This window comes from Sphaerodactylus townsendi, linkage group LG05, assembly GCF_021028975.2.
Source record: "Sphaerodactylus townsendi isolate TG3544 linkage group LG05, MPM_Stown_v2.3, whole genome shotgun sequence".
Classification (NCBI taxonomy): domain Eukaryota; kingdom Metazoa; phylum Chordata; class Lepidosauria; order Squamata; family Sphaerodactylidae; genus Sphaerodactylus; species Sphaerodactylus townsendi.
The window spans coordinates 16,932,027-16,953,759 of NC_059429.1; the positions used below are offsets into that span (position 1 = coordinate 16,932,027).

Genomic DNA, 21,733 nt, shown 5'->3' on the forward strand with positions numbered 1-21,733 from the left:
TCGGTCTGTTTCTGGAAGCTACTGAACACCGTCAAGACGTACAAATGAATTAGACAAAATAGTGGTTAACAGGTTTGTTTGTTTTCTCCTCTAATGCCCACTCTTCCACTTTTCTGCGTTGTGTCAGAATAAACACTGAAAGAGATTAAACTCCCCCCCCTCCCCAAAGGAAAAAACACACACCCCAGAATGAGAACGTGTGTGTAGAGAAGAGGGCAAATACATGGTTTTCTTATGTCCTCAGGATTAACATTTAGAACAGAGAAAATACGGAAGGAAGAAAAGAGTGGGTACACTGCGGGGAGGGGGGGCGCAAAGTCCACTTAGTTTTTGTACTCAAAGGGTTCGTCCCCAGTTTCATTGAGGAGACAAGTGCGGACTAGAGCCTCGGTCACACCGTAAGGGTCACAGTTGGCGGAAGGTCGGCGGTCTTCAAAGTAGCCCTTCTTCACTTGGCCTACACTCCTCGGAATGCGGATGCTGGCCCCTCGGTTGGCTACTCCGGCAGAGAATTCATGGATGTTGGACGTCTCGTGGAAACCAGTCAGGCGCCTGGCGTTATCCAGCCCCCCTTTGGGGTCGTAAGCACGGATATGGTACTGGTGGCGTTTGCCCAGCTTCTCAATGGCCTCTTCAATGAACCTGTAGAAGAGGAAAACAGGCAGGCTGTTGAATGCTTGTGGAGCGCCATGTGTTTCTGTTCACAATTAAGTACTCTAATGCAGAAAGAAAGTTTCCTTTTCTTCAACCAACCAGTGGGGGTAGTGATTTAGGAACAGCTGCACTCTTATCTGGAGAACCGGGATTGATTCCCCACTCCTCCACATGAGTGGTGGACTCATCTGGTGGACCATATTTGTTTCCCCACTCCTACATTCCAAGGGGTGACCTTGGGCTAGTCACAGTTCTTCAGAACTCTCTCAGCCCCACCTACCTCACAAGGGGAGAAGAAAGGAAAGGCGTTTGTAAGCTGCCTTGAGTCTCCTTACAGGGGATCTGAGCAGCTTCTTCTTGCGACAAAGAACACTGTGCACAGGGCTGTAGCTCAGTTCTGTCACCGTACGGAAACAACCACTCTTGATCCTCCTTGATCTGAGATTGTAAATGCCTTAGCAGATCATGTGCTCGGGAGCAACAGCCGCAGAAGGCCCTTGCTTTCATATCCTGCATGTGAGCTCCCAAAGACATCTGGTGGGCCACTGTGAGTAGCAGAGTGCTGGACTAGATGGACTCTGGTCTGATCCAGCAGGCTCTTTCTTCTGTCCTTATGTTTAACTGGGGCTAGTGTGATCTTCTGAAGGTGAGCTACTCTATTATAGTTAGGGCCTGTTAAAACAGGAGCTCAAACCAAGGTACTCTATGCTATGGTTTGTTTATCATTGCTGTCTTTGGCACAACACAAGCTGGGACATTGGTACATTTCTCAGGCAAGGGAGACTGAAGGTTATAAAACCAGCATTTGTAGAGGGCAAACCAGCATTTAAATGTACATCTCAGAGCCAAATCTTGCTTTCATAAATCAACCATTGGCTTGGATCCACTAGAACAGTGGTGGTGAACCTATGGCACTCCAGATGTTCATGGACTACAATTCCCATCAGCCCCTGCCAGCATGGCCAAGTTCTTCCCATGGATTTCAACTTCCTTTCCTCGGCCAGAGCCCCAGAATGCCCTCTGAAATGCTGAAGCAAGAAGGGATAGCAACAAACTCGCAATGTATGGCTGGAACTCCTCCTCCGACAGAACTACGCTAGTGCAGAGGTGTCCAACTCTGGCACTTCAGATGTTAATGGACGACAATTCCCACCAGCCCATTGGCCATGCCAGCAGGGGCTGATGGGGATTGTAGTCCATGAACATGTGAAGCCCCAGAGCTGGACAACCCTGCTCTAGTGATTTCCAAGCCACAGTCAAAATAAACATAGTTTTCCATTATGTCTGGTGTTCGTTGGAGGTCTCCCATCCAAATACTAGCCAGAGTCCAGGTTGAGAGTTTGTGACTGGCCCAAGGTTACCCATGACATGAGTGGGGATTCGAACATTTGACACCTTGACCACTGTACCATGCTGGTTGTCTTTCTATGTAGAGAGAGGTTTTTTCCTTTCCTTCAAGGGAGCATTTAAAAAAATTGCAGAGGTTCACTTTACCAACCATACTAGCTGGGAGTGGTCTCTAAACTTTTGAAGACACACCGTCCAACTACATGGCATGAAACGAAAATAGAATTCAGGGCTAGCCAGAATTACCCCCTTTCTCAGTGCACTGACATCAATAGGCTTAGAAGGGTGTAACGGTTTAGGACTGGGTTGCAATGTAAACAACCAAATGTTTCCTGGACAGCCCAGGCCCAAGGCCAGCTGCAATATTCCTGGAGGGTTCCTCTAATTCTTTCCCCCTTTGCTTCCCCCTCGCAAAGTGTTCTCAGCAGGAAGCGGCACTTACTTGAGGCCTCCTTCCTCCCTCATAGATTTGGTGCTGAAGTTAGCATGGCAGCCAGCTCCATTCCAGTTCCCGGGGATGGGCTTGGGGTCAAAGGACACGATGACGCCAAAATCTTCACATACTCTATGAAGGATGAATCGAGCGATCCAGAGGTGGTCACCCATCTCAATCCCTTCGCAGGGACCCACCTGGAACTCCCACTAGAAGAGGAAAGAAAGGCATGTTTAGTTGGAAGCAGGAGGGAGAAGAAACCCTCTGCCAGATGCTGTTCACATCTCCTTCTCCCTAACCTCTGAGCAATCCCTGAAATGGAGAGACCGGCATTAACAACACTGTTTCAGATCGACAGCCTACCTGTGCGGGCATCACTTCTGCATTTGTGCCTCCAATGTTCACACCCGCGTATAAGCAGGCCCGATAATGGGCTTCCACAATGTCCCGGCCGTAGGCTTTGTCGGAACCGACGCCACAGTAATACGGACCTGCAGGAGGAAGGGAAAGCAAGAGAAGTCCGTGGGTTTTCCACATCAGTTGCTACCGTTTTCGGAAGCTGGGAACAGTGCCCCACTTAGCACCGCCATTGGCAAAGAATGCATCCAGCCCGTATCTTTTAAGTAGGGCAGGCCTGAATTTTCATAAACGTTTGCAACAATACTGCAGAATGTCTCCGCTTTAAGGATTTCTTTTAACACTCCTTGTGAAAATGTTTGCCTGTCATTTTCACTGCCGATTCTTACCCTTCTCTCTAATTACTAGTTATTCGTTATAATATATAGTATATTTTAAGCAGTTCTGTGGTTGGACAGGAGGGGAAAACCTATGTGTATGAAGGGCCTTTAATATGCTTGATAAATCCCAAGTGTTCCCTCTCTACTCTCCAGACGGTGTTTCCATGCAGTGTTCAGTTCTGTTTGATGCCTGGAATGGTTTAGCACAGTGGTTCTCAACCTTCCTAATGCCGCGACCCTTTAATACAGTTCCTCATGTTGTGGTGACCCCCAACCCTAACGTTTATCCATTTTACAGATGGAGAACACTGATGCAGAGAGTCTTAGGCGACCCCTGTGAAAAGGTCGTTCGACCCCCAAAGGGGTCGCGACCCACAGGTTGAGAACCGCTGGTTTAGCAGCTGTAACCTCCATGGCTGCTTCTGTAAAGTATACAGGCTGAAGCTATATTACATAATTTCTACAGATTTCCCTTTTCCTCCGTAGGTCTCCTTCATGCCATTATTCAAGATCCACTGTATCCCAGAACAGCATTTTGGGGATGGGGGAGGCAGGAGATCTCTGTTCTGCTGATGTAAAACCTAGTTTGGATTCAACCCAATATCTAGCATTCAGCCACAGGGGTAGGTAGATTGTGTGGTTATGTGCAACACTGGCGATCGAATCCCCTGTAAGCCACATGGGTGTGCGACAGCTGTATTGATGCTGTGCAGATAGGAGGCGCCTGGCAGGGGGATCTCTCTTAGGTGGCCCAGTTCTGCACAGCATCTGAGAGGTTCCATGCAGTCCTGGCGAATTAGAAGGACTATTGCTGGCAATGCATTAGGTTGTGGGTTTCCAACAAGCACTAATCATTTGTGTGAAAGATGCAAGGGTTACCAAGGGCAGCACAGGAGGACCTTGGTGGTCCGCCACCTATAATTTGCAAAAAGCTATTGGTCTCCTACCCTTGGAACGTTTTCATTCTTTATCATGGACAAGAAATCTTCTTCTATTCAGTCAAATGAAAAGTTTACTGAGCTCAGCCCTACCACTCAAGATCTCATTACTGGAAATCACAGGGAACTAAGAGAAGCATAAGCGGTCTTCACATGGCCGTACCATTCCAATGGCAGTCGGCCATTTGCAGTTGTATATTCAAAACCTTAAACGAACTTCCCTCTTGGAAGCCTACCTTGTGGTCCAGGAAAACCATTGGATGGCCAACCAAATGGATGTCCATCTGTTCCAAGAAGGGTATATTCTTGCTCCATTCCAAACCAAGGGTGTTGGTTAGCTACCATGTCCATCATTTTCTTACAGGTATGCCTTAGATTTGATTCTGAAAAAAGCAGAAGTCAATAATTGTTATTACGTGCCAGTTTACACAGCCTTTAAGCATAAGGAGTGATCTTCATGCCCCGTGTGAATAAACTTGCATTCTAATCTCTACAGAGGAGAGAGGCAAGGGTATCCTAAAAGGCATTCAAGCAAGTACATACTTTGGGGTCAGCAGGAATGAAAACACAGGTTAAGAGTAAATCCACTGAAGTTACAGGGTTTAGAAGAGTGTAACTGCTCAGGATGGCACTGTAGGTTATCTGTGCAGTCTTGACAGCTCACAGTATCTAACATTTTTTTCATAATTCACTTCCTAGAGTCATTCCATAATTTTCGGTACATGTCAAGAATGCAAGTTGGTTGCCCAAGGCCATTCAGTAAGGCTGTGGCAAAGAAAACCCTAGAAATGTAACCTTGGCAACGGTACTGTCAACATGGCTGCCACAGGCTCTGAGATGCTAATGCGTTCTTCATGCAACATTCTTGAGGAAAGTGAGGCCACAGTGAAGAGGGAAGAAGAAACGGTCAGTTTAGTGTGATGTATGCCGACAAGTTATACATGTGACCGTCGGATCAGCTGCTACATCTCACTAAAATTAATGTCTTGTGGGTAGGAATGGACTTTAGGAGATACAGCCTGCCCTGTTTGTGAATTTCCAAGAGCATCTGGTAAGCTGCTACCAAAACGGAATGTTGGGCAAGATGGATTGTTTTGTCTGATCCACTAAGGATATTCCTTGTATTCTTACTTTGGCCCAGTATTTTGACCTCAGCTGATCAAAAGTCTCCTGTTGCTTTCATAACAAACTAAGTACATCCAGTCATTGCACTAGTTTTCAGCCTGGATCAGAAATGTTTATGAACTCTCTGGGTGCATAATGTGGGCTTCTGATAACTTAAGTGGTATTAAGGAAGCAGGGTCATTCACCTTGAAAGTCCCTCAAAGGCTGAAGAATACAGACTGATGTCAAGTTGTAATACATCACAGTATGCCCATGATCTCTTCACCAACCAGCAGTCTAGATAGCCCTGACAAATAGGATGGGTAGAATTTTACCCACAGCCGGGCAAAAATAATGGGAGGGGGGACCAGGAAGAAGACGACTTCCCCCAGTGCCATACAAGTTGTTTGCTGGCGGCTTGTGAGCATATGCTATATTGTCACTTGGCAAATGGTGGTCAGCATCCAACCTCTTTTTAATCACTGTCCATAGCTATAAGATAGGCATGCCCTCACCTGAATGGCCTAGGCTTGCCCCATCTTATCAGATCTCAGGAGCTAATCAGCATCGGTCCTGGTTAGTACTTGGATGAGAGACCACCTCTGTTTTTTAACATGGAAGAACACTTTCCTAAGCAAACCTATTGGTGCCTCTTCTGCCATATCAAGAGCTTACATCTGGAACCCTACGTGATTCCCTTATGCTGCATCACTTCAAGGACACCTCTCTATATATTTGAATGGTTTCCAGAACTCTCAGTGTAGAGTATGGGATGAAAAGGAGAGGGGTTGGACCGTACCTGCAGCCTTGCGGTTGTATTTCAAGACCTCACAGAGCACCAACTTGTTGGGGTCTCTGCGGAAAGGATCCCGGAACATGGCAGATGGCACAAGGTACATGTCGCTATTAGAGCCCTCGGCCTGATAGGTGCTGGAGCCATCGAAATTCCACTCTGGTAAATCTGGAAACAGAAATATGCAGTCTTAGTAAAAAGAGTCAACCCAAATCCTAGAAAAGAAATGGGAATTGTTTATGTCATTATTAGGATTCCTGCTACTACTTGAGAAATGCTATCACGGAAACATACCCTAGAAAAGAAAATGGTAGGGAACAGACACTTGGAATTTTCATTCAATATAACATTGCAATCCTAGGCAAAGTTATTCTAATTCTATTGATTTCAGTAGATTTGGACTGCCCAAGACTGCAGTCTTCTGCTGGAATTTAATCCCCCCAGGGAAGCTTTTAGAAAAAAATGTTTCCTATTTTAATTTGATCAGCTCCCCCATCAAGACTGCAAAATTTATGGAATTCATCAGTTTTGGTAGCTGTGCAGAAAACAGTTTCACAAGATTCCTATTTTACAGCAGTCATGCTGAATATATTAAAAGCCCAGATGATTCCTTGTCCACATTGCAGCGACTGAAAGAGCCTGTGGTTTAGGTCCCCATATGAAAGGAAACTAGGAAGTCTTCTGTCCTACAGATTCTCAGACAGCCCACACATACCTCTAGGATGCCATCTTTCAGTGGCAAAGCTACATGCTGCTACCATTGTTCCACACTGAATGGAACTACATAGTGGCACCACTCAGGATAAAACTAGAATCTCGAAATGTGACTTTAAAAAAATGCAAGTTTCTAGTCTTCGTCGCTGCAGACAAACTAGCTCGAAAACATTTGCACAAAGGGCTAGCAAACTCTCTGGAGCGGAGCTTTTTTGCCTCTCCGTGACCCTCTGTCAGGTTTCCTCAGCCTTATGCATTTTCTATATCTTGCCCCCACCAAGAAATGTTAGCTTGTAATAGAATGCTGGGTTCTGATTTTTTAATAAACAAGGAATTCAGGCATATTGTCGAAGGCTCACAGGTATATATACTCCACTTGCTTTCCTATCCAACTATCAGATCCTCTGAAGATGCCAGCCACAGATGCAGGCGAAACGTCAGGAGAGAATGCTGCTAGAACACGGCCATACAGCCCGGAAACCACACAGCACCCCAAGGAATTCAGGCATTTGTATGGTATCCAGTGGTATTGGGTTCAAGGCAAGTCGGCGTGCTGCAAACCTTTCATTACTGGGCGAAATTTGTCTGTGTATGAACTCCCAAATGCACCCAGAGTCGGGACAGGGAGAGTGGAAAGAATGTAAGCACCTTCAAAGTGGCATTAAACTGGTTAATCCTTTCCAGCCAGCTTCAGCCCATTCATATGGTTGAGGTGGAGAAAGCTGTGCCAGCCCCTTCTCTTTGGAATGAAAACAAAGCACTCGACTCAATAGTTCTAATTGGTCATACGGGCTAGATTGGGTTCATAACAGCTTCCGGATGGATCCATGGCAACGTGGAGAAATCCTAGTGCTGCTTATTGTGTTGGGATGGCTGTTTTTGTTTGGAGCAATGCAGAGTTTTTTTTAAAAAATGAAACAGCCAGCTCCTTATGCAAGCAGTGAATTTGTGAGTGGCCTTTCTCCCCTTTTCTGCCACCCAGCCCTAGATTGGGGAAGGAATGGTCAGATTCCGTGGAGCTGACAGAGCATCCAAGAAGGGCTACTGTAAAGACAGCTGGCCTGCCATGCAAGAAATGGGTTCTTCTAGAGTAGACTCCAAGATCTACACTTCCTTGATGTCCTTATGCTGCTTGCAAATCAGTATAGTAGGCAAAATGTGCTTGTTTGCCGTCAAGACGCAACCAACTTATGGCGACCCTGAAGGATTATTCAGAAGTGCTTTACCCATGGCTGGCCACCAGCCTTCAGGCAGGTCCTGGGGGGTCCCCCAGAATTATAGCACATCTCCAGACAACAGAGATCAGTTCCACCACAGAGAATGGATAATTTGCAGGGTGGACTCTCTGGCATTGGATCCCACCGAGGTCCTTGTCCTTCCCAGACCCCATCCCTAATTTTCCGCATTTTTCCAACCAGGACCTAGGAACCCTGCCCCTCCATCCCCCGTTGGTGGCTGGAAAAACCTGGCAACCCCAGGGTGTGGGAAAACAGCAGCCCTGGAAAAATGGGGTGGAGTTATTTGAGATTAGGAGACAAAGTGATACACACACCACAAAAGACTTGTTAATCTGTGGGACTGAAGCCAAGGCAAAGTTCTCTTATCCTTTTGAAGTCTTTTTGGTTCTAGATGATTCAATGAAAAAGTAGACCGGGCAGACCATTTTTAGAAATTAATTTTTGCCCATCAGTCTTCAGTTTAATCTGAAATTGGCTACCAGAAGTCTGGAATTGAATACAAAGGAATTATTCGTTTTAATACCATCACTCTACCACTTTAGGTAAGGTGCCCATTTTTTTCTGGCCAAGTCAATAAAAGTGGAAAGCTAAGATAGAAACTGAATTTTCCTCTAACCTTCCTCAAGTCTGCAACTCCGCATCTGATTATTATTTTACCCAAATGCCGAATTCAGAAGAAGAGTCTTGTCCGTCACTAGTGCAATGAAAAATGGTTGCTGGTTTGAGTAGTAATACTTGCCCAGGAAGCACAGGAAGTGACATCACGGAGTCAGAATAAAGGACTAATATCTTTCAGTATGCCAAACGACACTTGCTGTCTATCTAGAAGTGAACTCTTCTCCTAAGATGTGGCGTTTGCTTACCTTCAACATTCTTGGGCTCATGTTCCAGTGTCCGGGTTTTACATCTCAGGAACTCGCCGGTCCCATCAATCCATATGTACATGGCTTGCACCTTTTCCCCTTGAGGCAATTTCATGTACATTTGCTTCATAGCTTTGCTCAGATGAGAACTCGCCGAGGTGGCCATGGTTGGATAGGCTGTTACAGAAGTCCTGTAAAATTGAGACGAAAGGTGCGGGGAAAGGGGAGGCTGTGAAAATTTCGCTGCCTTTGAAAGACATTCTGGCCAACAACCACATGGGAGGATACTTTCATTATTGTCGCTTTCTTGTCTGCCTCCCAGAGAATGGCCAGTTTACCAAGGAACTCTATACAATGTATTGTCAAAGGCTTTCACGGTTGAATCAATTGGCCATTGTGGGTTTTCCACAGTGTGTGGCCGTGGTCTGGTAGTTTTTGCCCCTAATGTTCACCCACATCTATGGCTGGCATGTTCAGAGGTATGTTAGAACATAAGAACAAGCCAGCTGGATCAGACCAAAGTCCATCTAGTCCAGCTCTCTGCTACTCGCAGTGGCCCACCAGGTGCCTTTGGGAGCTCACATGTAGGATGTGAACGCAATGGCCTTCTGCTGCTGCTGCTCCCGAGCACCTGGTCTGCTAAGGCATTTGCAATCTCAGATCAAGGAGGATCAAGATTGGTAGCCATAAATCGACTTCTCCTCCATAAATCTGTCCAAGCCCCTTTTAAAGCTATCCAGGTTAGTGGCCATCACCACCTCCTGTGGCAGCATATTCCAAACACCAATCACACGTTGCGTGAAGAAGTGTTTCCTTTTATTAGTTCTAATTCTTCCCCCCAGCATGTTACAGTAAGATCCTCGAGAGAAACGCATCTTAAAGTGACATGCCTCTGAAGATGCCAGCCAGAGATGCGGGCGAAAAGCTAGGAGCAAACACGACCAGACCACAGCCACACAGCCAGGAAACCCACAACAGTCAACTTTATATGCCTTATTCAGAGTACCTGGGCAAAGTCTGTCGCTTCAAATCACCATTATCTCCAGTGAAAATTACTGAGGGTTGCCAATGATTTCTACTTGCTGAAAGGCAGGCCCTGTGTACGCAACTGGGTCATAAAAAGGCCCATACACTGAAAGACAACGGAATCTTATTGCCCAATTGCTTTTATACAATATGCAATAAAAAACTAGATTCTTGATGGCCGGTACAGATGCGATTGCACAATCGACCCTCGGCACGATCTTAAGTGATTATGACGTCAGGCTGGGAAACACTGAGGGCGAATTGGAAATGTTACGCGGATTCCAAGAATTAAGTTGTGGCATGTCTATATAAACGGGGGCACAGAGCCAATGCATTCATCTGTTGACCTGCCAGCATTAAATGCGGACAGGAATGGAGGAATGCCGCTTTCTGTAACCACAGATTATCATGGCCAGGTGTGATTTTCACCTCACTACAGGTAGTTTAGTCTGCGTGTCATCCTTGTCTCTTTCTTGTCTGTATCTGGCCTTCAGCTGCTTTTATGTTGCTTTCATTTGCACCTGGCCTGTATTTTGTGTTCCTTCTCTATGAAGTTTTGATAGGGACACTGGGCTGTTTGAGGAAATGAGTCAGTGGAGTTTTAGTCTTGCATTGCTTGGAAGGAAAATCTCCTTGCTGCTATATTGAAAGCATCTGTGGATGCAACAACAAATTCATGCTATAACACTACACAGGCCACCCATGCATGCACTCACCCACACAGATGCACAAAGCCCACCATGAGCCAAGTGGGAAAATATCTATTTGAGAAACGCATCTATCATCTTTTCAGACCACTGCGCCAGGTAACATACAATGACATTAGTGCGGTGAAATCAGAAAACGAGACAAAAACATTCAACTACAGAACATAAAATGAGAACAGCAAATATGCAAAGCAAACTTGCAGCCTGCCTCAAAAAGAAAGTTTTCACCTGCCTATTTAAGAAGAGTTTGGATTTCGATGTATATCCCCCACCCCCTTTCTCTCCTGTACGGAGACTCAAAGGGGCTTACAATCTCCTTTCCCTCCCCACCCTCCACAACAAACACCCTGTGAGGTGAGTGGGGCTGAGAGAGCTCCGAAGAACTGTGACTAGCCCAAGGTCACGCAGCTGGCATGTGGAGGAGGAGTAGGAGGAGTTTGGATTTATATCTCCCCTTTCTCTCCTATAGGAGACTCAAAGGGGCTTACAATCTCCTTGCCCTTCCCCACTCACAACAAAGACCCTGTGAGATAGGTGGGGCTGAGAGAGCTCCAAGAAGCTGTGACTAGCCCAAGGTCACCCAGCTGGCATGTGTGGGAGTGTACAGGCTAATCTGAATTCCCCAGATAAGCCTCCACAACTCAGGCGGCAGAGCTGGGAATCAAACCCGGTTCCTCCAGATCAGAGTGCACCTGCTCTTAGCCACTGCTCTTAGCCACTACGCCACTGCTGCTCCTGCTGGAGTGCACAAGCTAATCTAGTTCACCAGATAAGTCTCCACAGCTAAAGCTGCAGAATGGGGAATGAGATTAGAGTACGCCTGCTCTTAACCACTACACCACGCTGGCCTCAACTCAAGGAGAGTTTCGGAGATTAGGTGCAGTGACTAAAAAGGCCCTGACCTCAGTGCAAATCATGTAGGGCTGCTAATGTCCAGGTGGGTCTTGAGTTCTTCCAGAATTACCAGTACATTACAGGGTATAGAAATCTGTACTCAGGGAGGAAATAGCAGTTTTGGAGACGTTGCATTACCAATCCTCACCAAACTCTGCCCTCCCCAGGCACTTCCTGCAAATATCCAGACATTTCCCAAGCTAGAGTTGGAAACCCCATGATCAGCCAAATAGCTTAGGGCTCTGACTCCAGCCAGTAGAGCAGGGGTGGGCAATTATTTTTTCCATGGGGCCGCATAAGAAACAGAAAATATTGTGGAGGGCCGGGCCAAAAGGCAGGAGGGCGAGGCGCTTTTGAAAGCCCTGCAGAAGCCGGCAGCCAAGGCAACCAGCTTCTGCGGGGCTTTCAAAGGCGCCTCGCTCCCCAGCAAGGCAGGGGGGCCAGTCAGGGTCATCCGGCGGGCCGGACGTGGCCTGTGGGCCGTATAATGCCCAGGTCTGCAGTAGAGGCACTTAATCTGTCTCAGTAAGAATCCCATCACATTTCAGCGAAGAAACAAAACCCACAATGGAGCTATAATCGTCCTCAAATGCAGGTCTGGCTACTAATTAGGCCTTCAGGGAACAAGCAATCAACTGCATTAGGTGGAAATTAAGTAAGGGTTCGATGTATTCCTCCACTTACAGATGGAAGCATGGCCTTCACTGGCTACAGTGCACAGACACTAAAAAACCCCCTCTCTTTTGCAGATAGCTCTCCCATCATAACGGATGAACCTTTTGCCTCTGTGAAATGACCAGCACACTGAATCACACCTGAAAAATTGTTGAATGCCAGAGCAAATACTTGCCTGTTATAAACACACTAAGGTTCATCCCAGTAGGCTACTTAGATTTTAAGGATGCTCACTGGGAAATGTATACGACCCCTTTCATATCAGGGGTAAAGCAGAGGAGACATTGCAGGGAAAGATGAGAAAGGGTTGAATCTAGCCTGACGAAGGCCTCTAGCAAACTCAAAAATTCACACACGGTTGGTTCGTCCTAATCAAAGGTGACAGTGTTCTGATATTTTTGGAATACCCCTCCAAGACAGTAAAGCCAGGGTGTTCGGTTTGAATCAGCATAATGTCTATGCACAATTCCATCCTAAATAGAGATACCGTGTTTCCCCGAAAATAAGACACTGTCTTACATTAATTTTTGCTCCCAAAGATGCGCTATGTCTTATTTTCAGGGGATGTCTTATTTTTCTGTGTTCTGTTCGTCGGACATGCTTCCAAACAAAAACTTTGCTACGTCTTACTTTTGGGGGATGCCTTATATTTCACACTTTAGCAAAACCTCTACTACGTCTTATTTTCCGGGGATGTCTTATATTCGGGGAAACAGGGTATGTGCACCCTTCTAAGTCCACTGAAGTCTTAGAAAGGAAGTACCTCTCCTAAGGATTTCCCTTTTCTGTCAAGAGATACAGTGTCGACTGCCCCACTGCTACCCGCTACCTGTATTTTCCTTATGATACACCTGCCAGAATCCCAGCCACACCTTGACATCCGCTTCAACTCAGCAACATGTAGATGCAAACTGGGGCTGCTGTTTACACTATTTTTAGCACCTGAGATCTCTTTCCAGTAACATGTTGTTCCCAAACACGTAACATGAGATACTCGACCGCAAGAAGTTGATTCCTATTGTATAAAGGGAAGGGAGTTTCAGGAAAGCTTGTGAAGACCTTTTTTTGCGTTACAGAATCTGATTTGTCAGTACAATACTGCGAAGCGTTACTCCAACGTTGAACTCCCGGAAATCAGTGCATTTGAACTGACATAAATCTGCACAAGTTTGCACCATTTAAATTCATGCCAGTTATTCACCTTTGGACCAAATTCGCACCAGACAGTATAAATTAAAGCTGATTTTCCAGCATTTTTAGGCATAGGTGTCAAACCTGTTATGGACTGCAGTTCCCATCATCCTCTGCCAGCATCATGCTGGCAGGGGATGATGGGAACTGTAGTCCATAACATCTGGAGGGCCGTGAGTTTGACACCTGTGTTCTAAGGAGTCTTTTGACATTGCAAGTTAAGATCAAAACAGAAGGTTGTTTTTTCCCTACATAAAGTTGCACAGTACTCTGCAACTGATAATGAACTACCTATATCCTTCAGGGGGAAAAGGAGCAAGTTACCATAAGGCCCCTTCCGCACATGCAGATTAATGCACTTTCAATCCACTTTCACAATCGTTTGCAAGTGGATTTTGCTATTCTGAACAGCTGTAAAGTGCATTATTTTGCATGTGCAAAAGGGGCATAAGGGGAACCAGATTCCTTGCAGAGAACAGTAATCTTTTATGATGGGTGATGGAGTTCTCGTTTGGTTCTGGTAGAATGTCCATGAAAGAGCTCTTCAGAGCTTGCATGGTGCATGGGATAGACTGCAGTGGTGGCGAACCTATGGCACTCCAGATGTTCATGGACTACAATTCCCATCAGCCCCTGCCAGCATGGCCAATTGGCCATGGGGTGACCAATGATGGCCCTCCAGATGTTCATGGACTACTACCATGCTGGCAGGTATTCATGGGAATCGTAGCCCATGAACATCTGGACTGTCATAGGTTCGCCACCACGGGGATAGAGTGTCTTACTGGGAGACCACATTTCCAATCTGTACTCTGCCATGGAAGCTCACTCGGTGATTCGGACCAATCACATGCTATCAGCCTGACCTCTCTCACTGGACTGTTGTTAAAATAATACAGACGCATTCTACACAGCCAAACCTTTGGGCTATCGAGAGCAGTGCTGTTTATTCCAACCTGGCAGTGGCTCTTTAAAGTATCAGGCAGAGATTTTCACTTCACTTACTATCTGATCCTTTTAACTGTAGATACTGGGGATTGAACCCAGGACCATCTGTGCACAAAGCGGATGTTCTACCACGGAGATACAACCCCTGCTTGTGTATAGGATGGAGGAACAAAATAAAATTGGTTGTCATGGGTTTTCTCCGGTCAGGCGTACAAGTGCATATCTAGGAAAATGTAGCCCGCTGCAAAAATCTGGAGCTTCTGTCCCCCCTCCACATGGGTTTTCTGCCCCCCTCCCCTACCATGACCAAACAACATTTTTTTGCACCAGGTCAGTCTCCATCACATTACAGAACAGTGTATGGACCTGGGGGTGTGGAGAGGCGATTTTCCACCCCCACGTGACTAAATGGCCACAGGCCAGCAACATTCGACCCCATATGTCTCCCTGGGCAGTACGCCCCTGTGCTGTGGTCTGGAAGCTTTAACTCCTAATCACTGGTGGGATTCAAATAATTTAACACCCAGTTCCGGTGGTGGGATTCAAATCATTTAACAACTGGTGGTTTACAAGCACCATTGTAACAGCCGGTTCTGCCGAAGTGGTACGAACCTGCTGAATCCCACCACTGCTCCTAATGTTTCGCCTGCATCTATGGCTGACAACTTCAGAGGCATGTCATGCTAAGAGACGTTTCTCTCCGTGGCACAGTGTGGAGCGACACACCAGCCAGTCCATTCCGGTCACGAAAGCCTTCGACAAAGCTACGGAAACTAGATAAATTTTGCAAGGTGTTTTTAAGGATATTCATTGATTGCTGTCTCCCCGCATCCTTCTGCTTGACACTTGTTATCGTTATTGTTTGTCACAATCTAATTCTTCCAAGTATTTCAATGTTATTAAGGAAAAGCCCTATTAACAGCCACTACGTCTCAAACCATGTTTGGAAGTTGTAGGTGCATTCCTATAAAAATGCACAGCCACATTCATTGGGAACTGGCATTAACTGTGGCTCTTCATGAACTATTCAAGCAGCAGCTCGCCGGGGTATGAAAACAGCATTACGTAAACTGCTGTTGGAATAATGGCACTGATCTCTATGCCACACCGTGAAAGCTTCGGACCGATTCTGAACTCTGTGCAAAGAACTGTGTAGCTGGCAAGCTTACATGCTTTTCTTTTCGCAGAATTCTGTTCCCTCTGGGTGCACCCACTGTTTAAACACTAAGCCGTAAATGATGGCAGCAGATTTCTTAGTACTTTCCAGCTGAATTACTTTCAGTACAGCTGCTAGCCACAGCCCTGCCCAATGCAAAATAAGTCTGATCTCCCTCCTCCTGTTGTCTGTTAAGCTTGCCAACTCAGTTGTTCTACAGAAATTACCTCCTACAACAGCTTTCTTCTAGGGGAAGTAGTTCTGGGCATTGGCTGACCAAAGGTGCAAGGTCCAAGCCACCCATCAGATAACCTTCTACTCTCTCTCCCCTCCCTAGGATACCTTGGCTGCTTCCTATTAATATAAAAAGGTCTACTGTGACCTATATCTTGAGAAGCCTAGATGATGTCAGAAAGATGGTGTGTGTATGTTTTAGCATTCTCTACGTTAAAAACTATTCCACATGTTACAGGGGCAAACATGAGTTTATTACGTTGCGTACATTGACAGACGTGGCTAAAGTTGCCAGCTGCAAGTTAGGAAATACCTGGAGATTTTATGGATGGAGGGTGCGGTTTGGGGAGGAATATAATTAGGGTATAATGCTATAGCATCCACCTTCCAAAGTAGCCATTTTCTCCAAGGGAACAGAGTTTGGTCATCCAGAGATCAGTTGTAATAGCAAGACACATCTGGTTGCCAACCCCCAGTCCAAGCACAGCTTCATTACTAAGGGATGGATTTCACATGTACTTGATAGAGTAAGCCCTTATTGACTAGAACAAGATGTACTTCTGAGTAGACTCACCTGCTTAGCATTGTTCCATCAGTGAGTCCCTCGTTCAACCCTTTTTTTAGAAGTCTGTGAATTCCTCCAGCAATGTGAAGTTTTGCTCTTGCCTCAAACTGTGAGAACTGTGGGTCATTCCCTGTGTGTGTGGGTAGGCAATCCCTTCTTTGTAGGGAATTCCTTCCTGCCCCCTTTGGGAAAAGGGGACCATTTCATCCATCTGCTCTCTCCAGTCCAACCTCCTTCTTGTTTTTAACGGATTCTTTCAATTTGAAAACGCAATCCCCTTCCACTCTGGAAGGCGCAGAAGATGAATTGCGTCGAAGCTTCTTAAAGAGCCGTGATTATTTAAAACACACACCCCTCCTCACCAGTTTCCCTTTCTTTATATACAAGACAAGAATACCCACTTGCAATTTACAAGGCAGTTGCAGGGCTAGGAAAACATGCTCTAAGAAAACCTACGAGAAAAAAAGCAGCACCGGCACTCGCATTCAGACCCCACTGTCCATTCAAAAGCAGAACAGCGCAAACCTCTTTGCCTCATCCAATTGGAAGTTTAAAGCACACCGAGTTAAAGAGCAGAGGAAAAATTAGACTACATTTTTTTTAAAAAAAATCAATGCCAGTGTCAACATTTCCAAAAACCCTCGCCAGAGGCATCAGGGACTCCCGCCCTACAAGTGTGCCAACGAACCACAACATAACCCAAAAGCACTTTGAAAAACAACCATCTCACCCCCCCCCCAACTGCCCTGTGAACAGCATCCTAGCAGAGCACCATTAGATATATATACACACACACACCAAAGTCTGCATCAGACAACTACCCTGCAGGCTTAGTAGCCTTCAAAAGAACAGCAGAGCCTCCAGGCTTGAAATTCATCCATTTCTCCCTCCCTCCCGCCTCCTAATTCATCCATTTATCTCCCCACGGTCCTAATTTCTCCATGAGGATCCTGTTAACATTTTGGCCGACTCCCCCATCCCCCTTGTGCATCCCCAGAAGCTTTTTTTTTTTTTTTTACCTGAGCTGCTGCAAGAAGCGAGAGATGTCGGTGCGTAAAGACGCAGACTTGCCCAGACAAGCTCACTGCGGCTCTGCCATGCCCAGCTCTGAAGGCGCAGGGCTGCCGGCTGCCTGCTTTAAAGGCCGCCCGGTGCCAGTCCCCTGCCTGCTGATTGGCTCCTTCCAGACACGATCAGCTGATTGGGGGGGGGATCATGGCTCCCAGCCAGTAGCCAACCGGGAGGGGGGGAAGTAAGGGAGGAGGGGAGCTGGCAAAGGCGAGCGGCAGAAGAGAAAAACAAGCGCGCTCCCTGCGGAAAGGAGCGCGCCTTTGGCCAAGGGGACGGGGAAGCGGCGCAAGCTCCCAGCAGAAAGGAAAGCGCATTAAGGGGGAGGGGGGCTGCAAGCAGGCTCTCTCTGCACGCCTCCACCCCCCCACCCCCACTAAGGAATTGCAACCCCCTTCTGCGCAGTTGCGCAACGGTCCAGGTTTGCAGTCATCTCTGCACGCTTCCGGGCGAAACAAAATCATTTACACCCGTGGGCGGGGTGGGGGTACTGCGGGTTATTTCTTAATAATAACGTTCGCAGGCCTTGCAGGCCCCCTTGTTTGCGGAGGAGTGAGATGGGGGCGGGGATGCATGGGCTTTGGAGTGAACATAACCCTCGGGGTCCTTTGAACTCTTATGGCGGACGGCTGGAAGACGCTCCTCATTGTTTCTGGCCGCGTGCATTTGTGGATTGGGATTCGGGAAACTGGAATGAGCGTGCAATAATAATAACAGCAATAATAATAATGGTTGCAGGGATAACCAGATTTGCAAGCCCCCCCGGTTGTCGTCTTCGTCTCCCTCTGAAAGCTAGTTGCAAACAATCCCCCCCCCCCCCGCGCGCGGCTTTTAATGTTGCGCTCTTTCAAGTTAAATCATGTTTACCGAAAATGCAATTGGTGAAAAGCCCGCAGCCAGATCCTGTGCTTGTGTTTCCTTGCTACAGCTTGCGAGGAAGGAGGTGTGCTAGTGGTAGGGGTTGTGTAAGCTATGCGGTTTCTCATCCGCCTCTGTCCCCTCTTCTGGATTACCTTTTGTTTTGGAAAGGCCAAATAGAAACACTCCAGGGAACAAGGTATTCCCCCCACCCTCCCTATCCCAGACACCCTGTACTCTATCCTTGAAGATTTCCTGGAAAGCCAGTACAGGAGCAGCTCTGGGGCGATTTCCAAAGTGTTTACATGAGCCTGTGCCTACCGTTTTTTGCTGCCTGCACAAACATCATAAGTTATCAGTCGGGTCTAAATACAGGCCTCCCCTCTCCAAATCTGCCTACTTAACAATGAGCATACGCTCCCCCATTCAGTGTTCACAGGTAAACAAGGTCCATGCGTGAAATCAACTCTTCGACTGTGTTCAGAAGTGCCTTGGAAATTGCATTTGTCTTTCCTTCCCACCCTTTGCGGAGGTCCTAAGAGTTAGAAGGGGCCATAGGGTTGTCAAATCCAGCTGGGGAAATGTGTGGACATCTGGGAGTAGTACCGGGGGAGGACGAAGTGTGGCAATGCCAGGAGCTCAGAGGGGATGTGGTGTCCGTCTGGGCTTCTCTTCCCAACTCTGTTGTTTACCATAGAGTCTGTCCTCTGAAGCTGCCGTTTCGTCCTGGGGAACAGTTCTCTGTAGAAGGGAGATCAGTTGTCATTCCAGAAGAACTCCAGGCTGCACTTGGGGATTGGTAACCCTAGGGTGTATAGGTCATCTAGTCCAACCCTCCTCCATGCTGTCAATCCAAAGACAGATTGCTTACCAGCCTCTCCTTGAAGACCTCATGAACACATGAAGCTACACTGAATCAGACCCTTGGTCTATCTAGGATAGTATCTAGGATAGTATTGTCCACTCTATCTAGGATAGTACTGTCTATCTAGGATACTATCTAGGATAGTATTGTCCACTCTAGGATAGTATTGTCCATCTCAGATAGATCTTTTTCACATCACCTACTACCAGATCCTTTTCTACCCCGAGATGCTGGGGATTGATCCTGGGACCCTCTGCATGCCAAGCAGATTCCCTGCCACCGAGACCCAGAGAGGGAGAGTCTACCGGCGCCATGTAGTTGATTCCAACGTCCTTACCTTTAGGGAATTTCTTCTAAGGTTCCACCCAAAATCTCCCCCTGCTTCTTAAGACCATTCATCCAGGTTGTGGCCTCTGGAGCAGTAGAGAACCAACCTTTGCCCTCTGGTTATGCTCCAGACGTACATCGTAAGGGTTTTGATGACTGCACACCAAAAATTGCATGTTGCAAATGCAGCACCCAGATGTTGGAAAGCAAAGCGTCAGGGAGCAAGGATTGGCTGTGGCTGCCTGTTGAGCAGGGCAACCTAGTTTTTGTCCTTGTACAAGAAGCCCACCCCTCATGCCCCAGGTGGGCATATCCCGAGATCTCTTCAGCTGTATGTAGGAAACAGTAATGCAGCTCATATCTGCTGCTTGCCAGTCCCTGCTGCAGGCTGTCCCAAGTAGAGCTCACCCAGCATTCTTTGCAGCAACGTTACAGAACATTCTAGAGTCTACTTCTCAGTCTGCAGCAAATGAGTAAAAGATGACCCAGCCCAGCTACATGTGCAGTATCATAGAGACTGCAGAGGAAAATCTTGTACTCTACAGTTTCTAGTTCATGTGGTCAGAGTTGCGTCCTGCAGTGCCCAAAGGTTTTGATATGTCTCAGGCACTTTCCCCTGTCCTTTATGCAAAAGACAAATGCATTTCAAGGAACAATGTCTTCCCATATAAGGAGAGTTTGCAAAGTCCTCCAGAGTCTGTTCCAGGTTTTAGCAGAGTTCCCAGGCCCCCCTTCCCTCCTCTGTCCCCAACCAGACCTCCTCGCAACCTCATTCCTCCCCACCTTGTGCCTCCTACTTGCTTGCATGCCCTTCCCCTCCCTGCTTGCATGACCTCCCACCTGCCATGCTCATAGCAATCTGCTGTGACCTCAGCCCTATCCCTTCTGGCACTGGGAGTGTGAGTGGTGGAATGCTAGCAAGTGAGTGGGAGGGGCCAACAGTGGCCCCACCTTTGGGCATGATAACATTGGCCCTGCAATCATCCCATCCTATCCATGGATCTCTAGGTCTTATGTAAAGAAGAAGAGTTTGGATTTATACCCCACCTTTCTATTCTGTAAGGAGACTCGAGGTGGCTTACAAGCTCCTTTCCCTTCCTCTCCCCACAACAGACACCTTGTGAGGTAGGTGGAGCTGAGAGGATTCCAAAGAACTGTGACTAGCCCAAGGTCACCCAGCAGGAATGTAGGAGTGCGGAAACACATCTGGTACACCAGATAAACCTCTGCTACTCAGGTGGAATCAAGTCCTGTTCTCCAGATTGGAATCCACCTGCTCTTAACCACTACACCACTGCATCTGTTAACTCCCATTTTTCTACCTTCTCCCTTTCCTTATCAGGATCTGCAAGGAATATATATTCCTGGTGAAGGGGGCTACATGTCATTTGTGAAAATGGTCTCGGCTACTGGGAGTAGCAGAAAGGGAAAGGGAAAGTGAAAAAGTTTAGACTGGCTTTTGAACTTCCGATACCTTTAATTCCAGTGTGGTCTGTGTTGGGCAGGATAACATGAATCCACGTCAGAAATGTCTCTTCTGCTTTCTGCCTTGTGTTAACGACACGTGTAAGTGACACGCCGGTTGTTAAAAAGGTATTCTTCAGTCGTTTTGTTTTTCATTGGTGCTGCAGATCCTGCAACGATGCTGCATTCATTGTGCAGATGTGGAGAGATGAAGGGCTTCACTTTTCCCAGCGGTAGATGTACAGGAAAATAAAATGGAGATCCAGTGGTACCTTTAAAGCTAACTAAAGTGTGTTCTGGCAGAAGCTTCCATGAGCCAGAGCTCACTTTGCCAAATGCATATGGCATGGAAAATCTATAAAACTATAATCATGGAGGAGGAGGGGAGTTGTAGCAGAAAGAGAGCTGTTGTAAATCAGTCAGGTGTGAGTCTCTGTACAAAGGCTTGGAATGGATGCGGTTGTTACACGTGTTAAATGAGAGAAGTCAGACCTTCCAGCCTCTCATGCAGCGCAGATAAACAAAAGACATAATCCCATCTGGAGTTACACCCTTCTAAGTCCACTGAAATCAGCGAGCTTAGAAGTATGCAACTCTGCTTAGGACTGAATTGAAAGCGTAATAAAATAGGAGAATCAAGGAAGGTGCCGTATAAAGCACAAGACATCTATAAAGCACAAAACATCTATAATGAGTTACAACGTGATAATAGCAGATCAAGAAGAACCAATTAATATCGCTGAAGATGGGTCTTCTTGAGTCATTAGCAGTTATAATGAATTAGGAAACCCCAGTCTCTGTGTTTGCTAGGAGGAGAGATGGTGTTTGATTCCTTTTTTCGCCCTAGTTTTATTTACACTGGATTTCACAAAGAGTACTAACCATAAAAATAAAACAAAGAATAAGAACTGAAAACCTGTTAATCTTCTCGGCA

At 46.7% G+C, this 21,733-nt stretch overlaps 2 protein-coding genes across 4 annotated transcripts in view; one reads left to right on the top strand and one right to left on the bottom strand.

Moving 5' to 3' along the window:
* Positions 1-232: 232 nt before the first annotated feature.
* Positions 233-17,391, bottom strand: GLUL (glutamate-ammonia ligase). The gene is made up of 7 exons (XM_048495804.1): positions 17,237-17,391; positions 8,822-9,012; positions 6,013-6,174; positions 4,346-4,492; positions 2,798-2,925; positions 2,444-2,643; positions 233-642 (listed from the first exon to the last, which is right to left on the bottom strand). The coding sequence occupies exons 2-7, from the start codon at positions 8,985-8,987 to the stop codon at positions 324-326; spliced, it is 1,122 nt and encodes a 373-aa protein (XP_048351761.1). The 5' UTR covers positions 8,988-9,012; positions 17,237-17,391; the 3' UTR covers positions 233-323.
* Positions 17,392-17,580: 189 nt separating this feature from the next.
* RGSL1 (regulator of G protein signaling like 1) overlaps positions 17,581-21,733 on the top strand; it is a 93,798-nt gene continuing 89,645 nt past the window's right edge. For all 3 annotated transcript variants that reach the window (XM_048495796.1, XM_048495797.1, XM_048495798.1), the window contains exon 1: positions 17,581-17,706. The gene's annotated coding sequence lies outside the window, so the exon portion shown is untranslated. The remainder of the gene's footprint in view (positions 17,707-21,733) is intronic.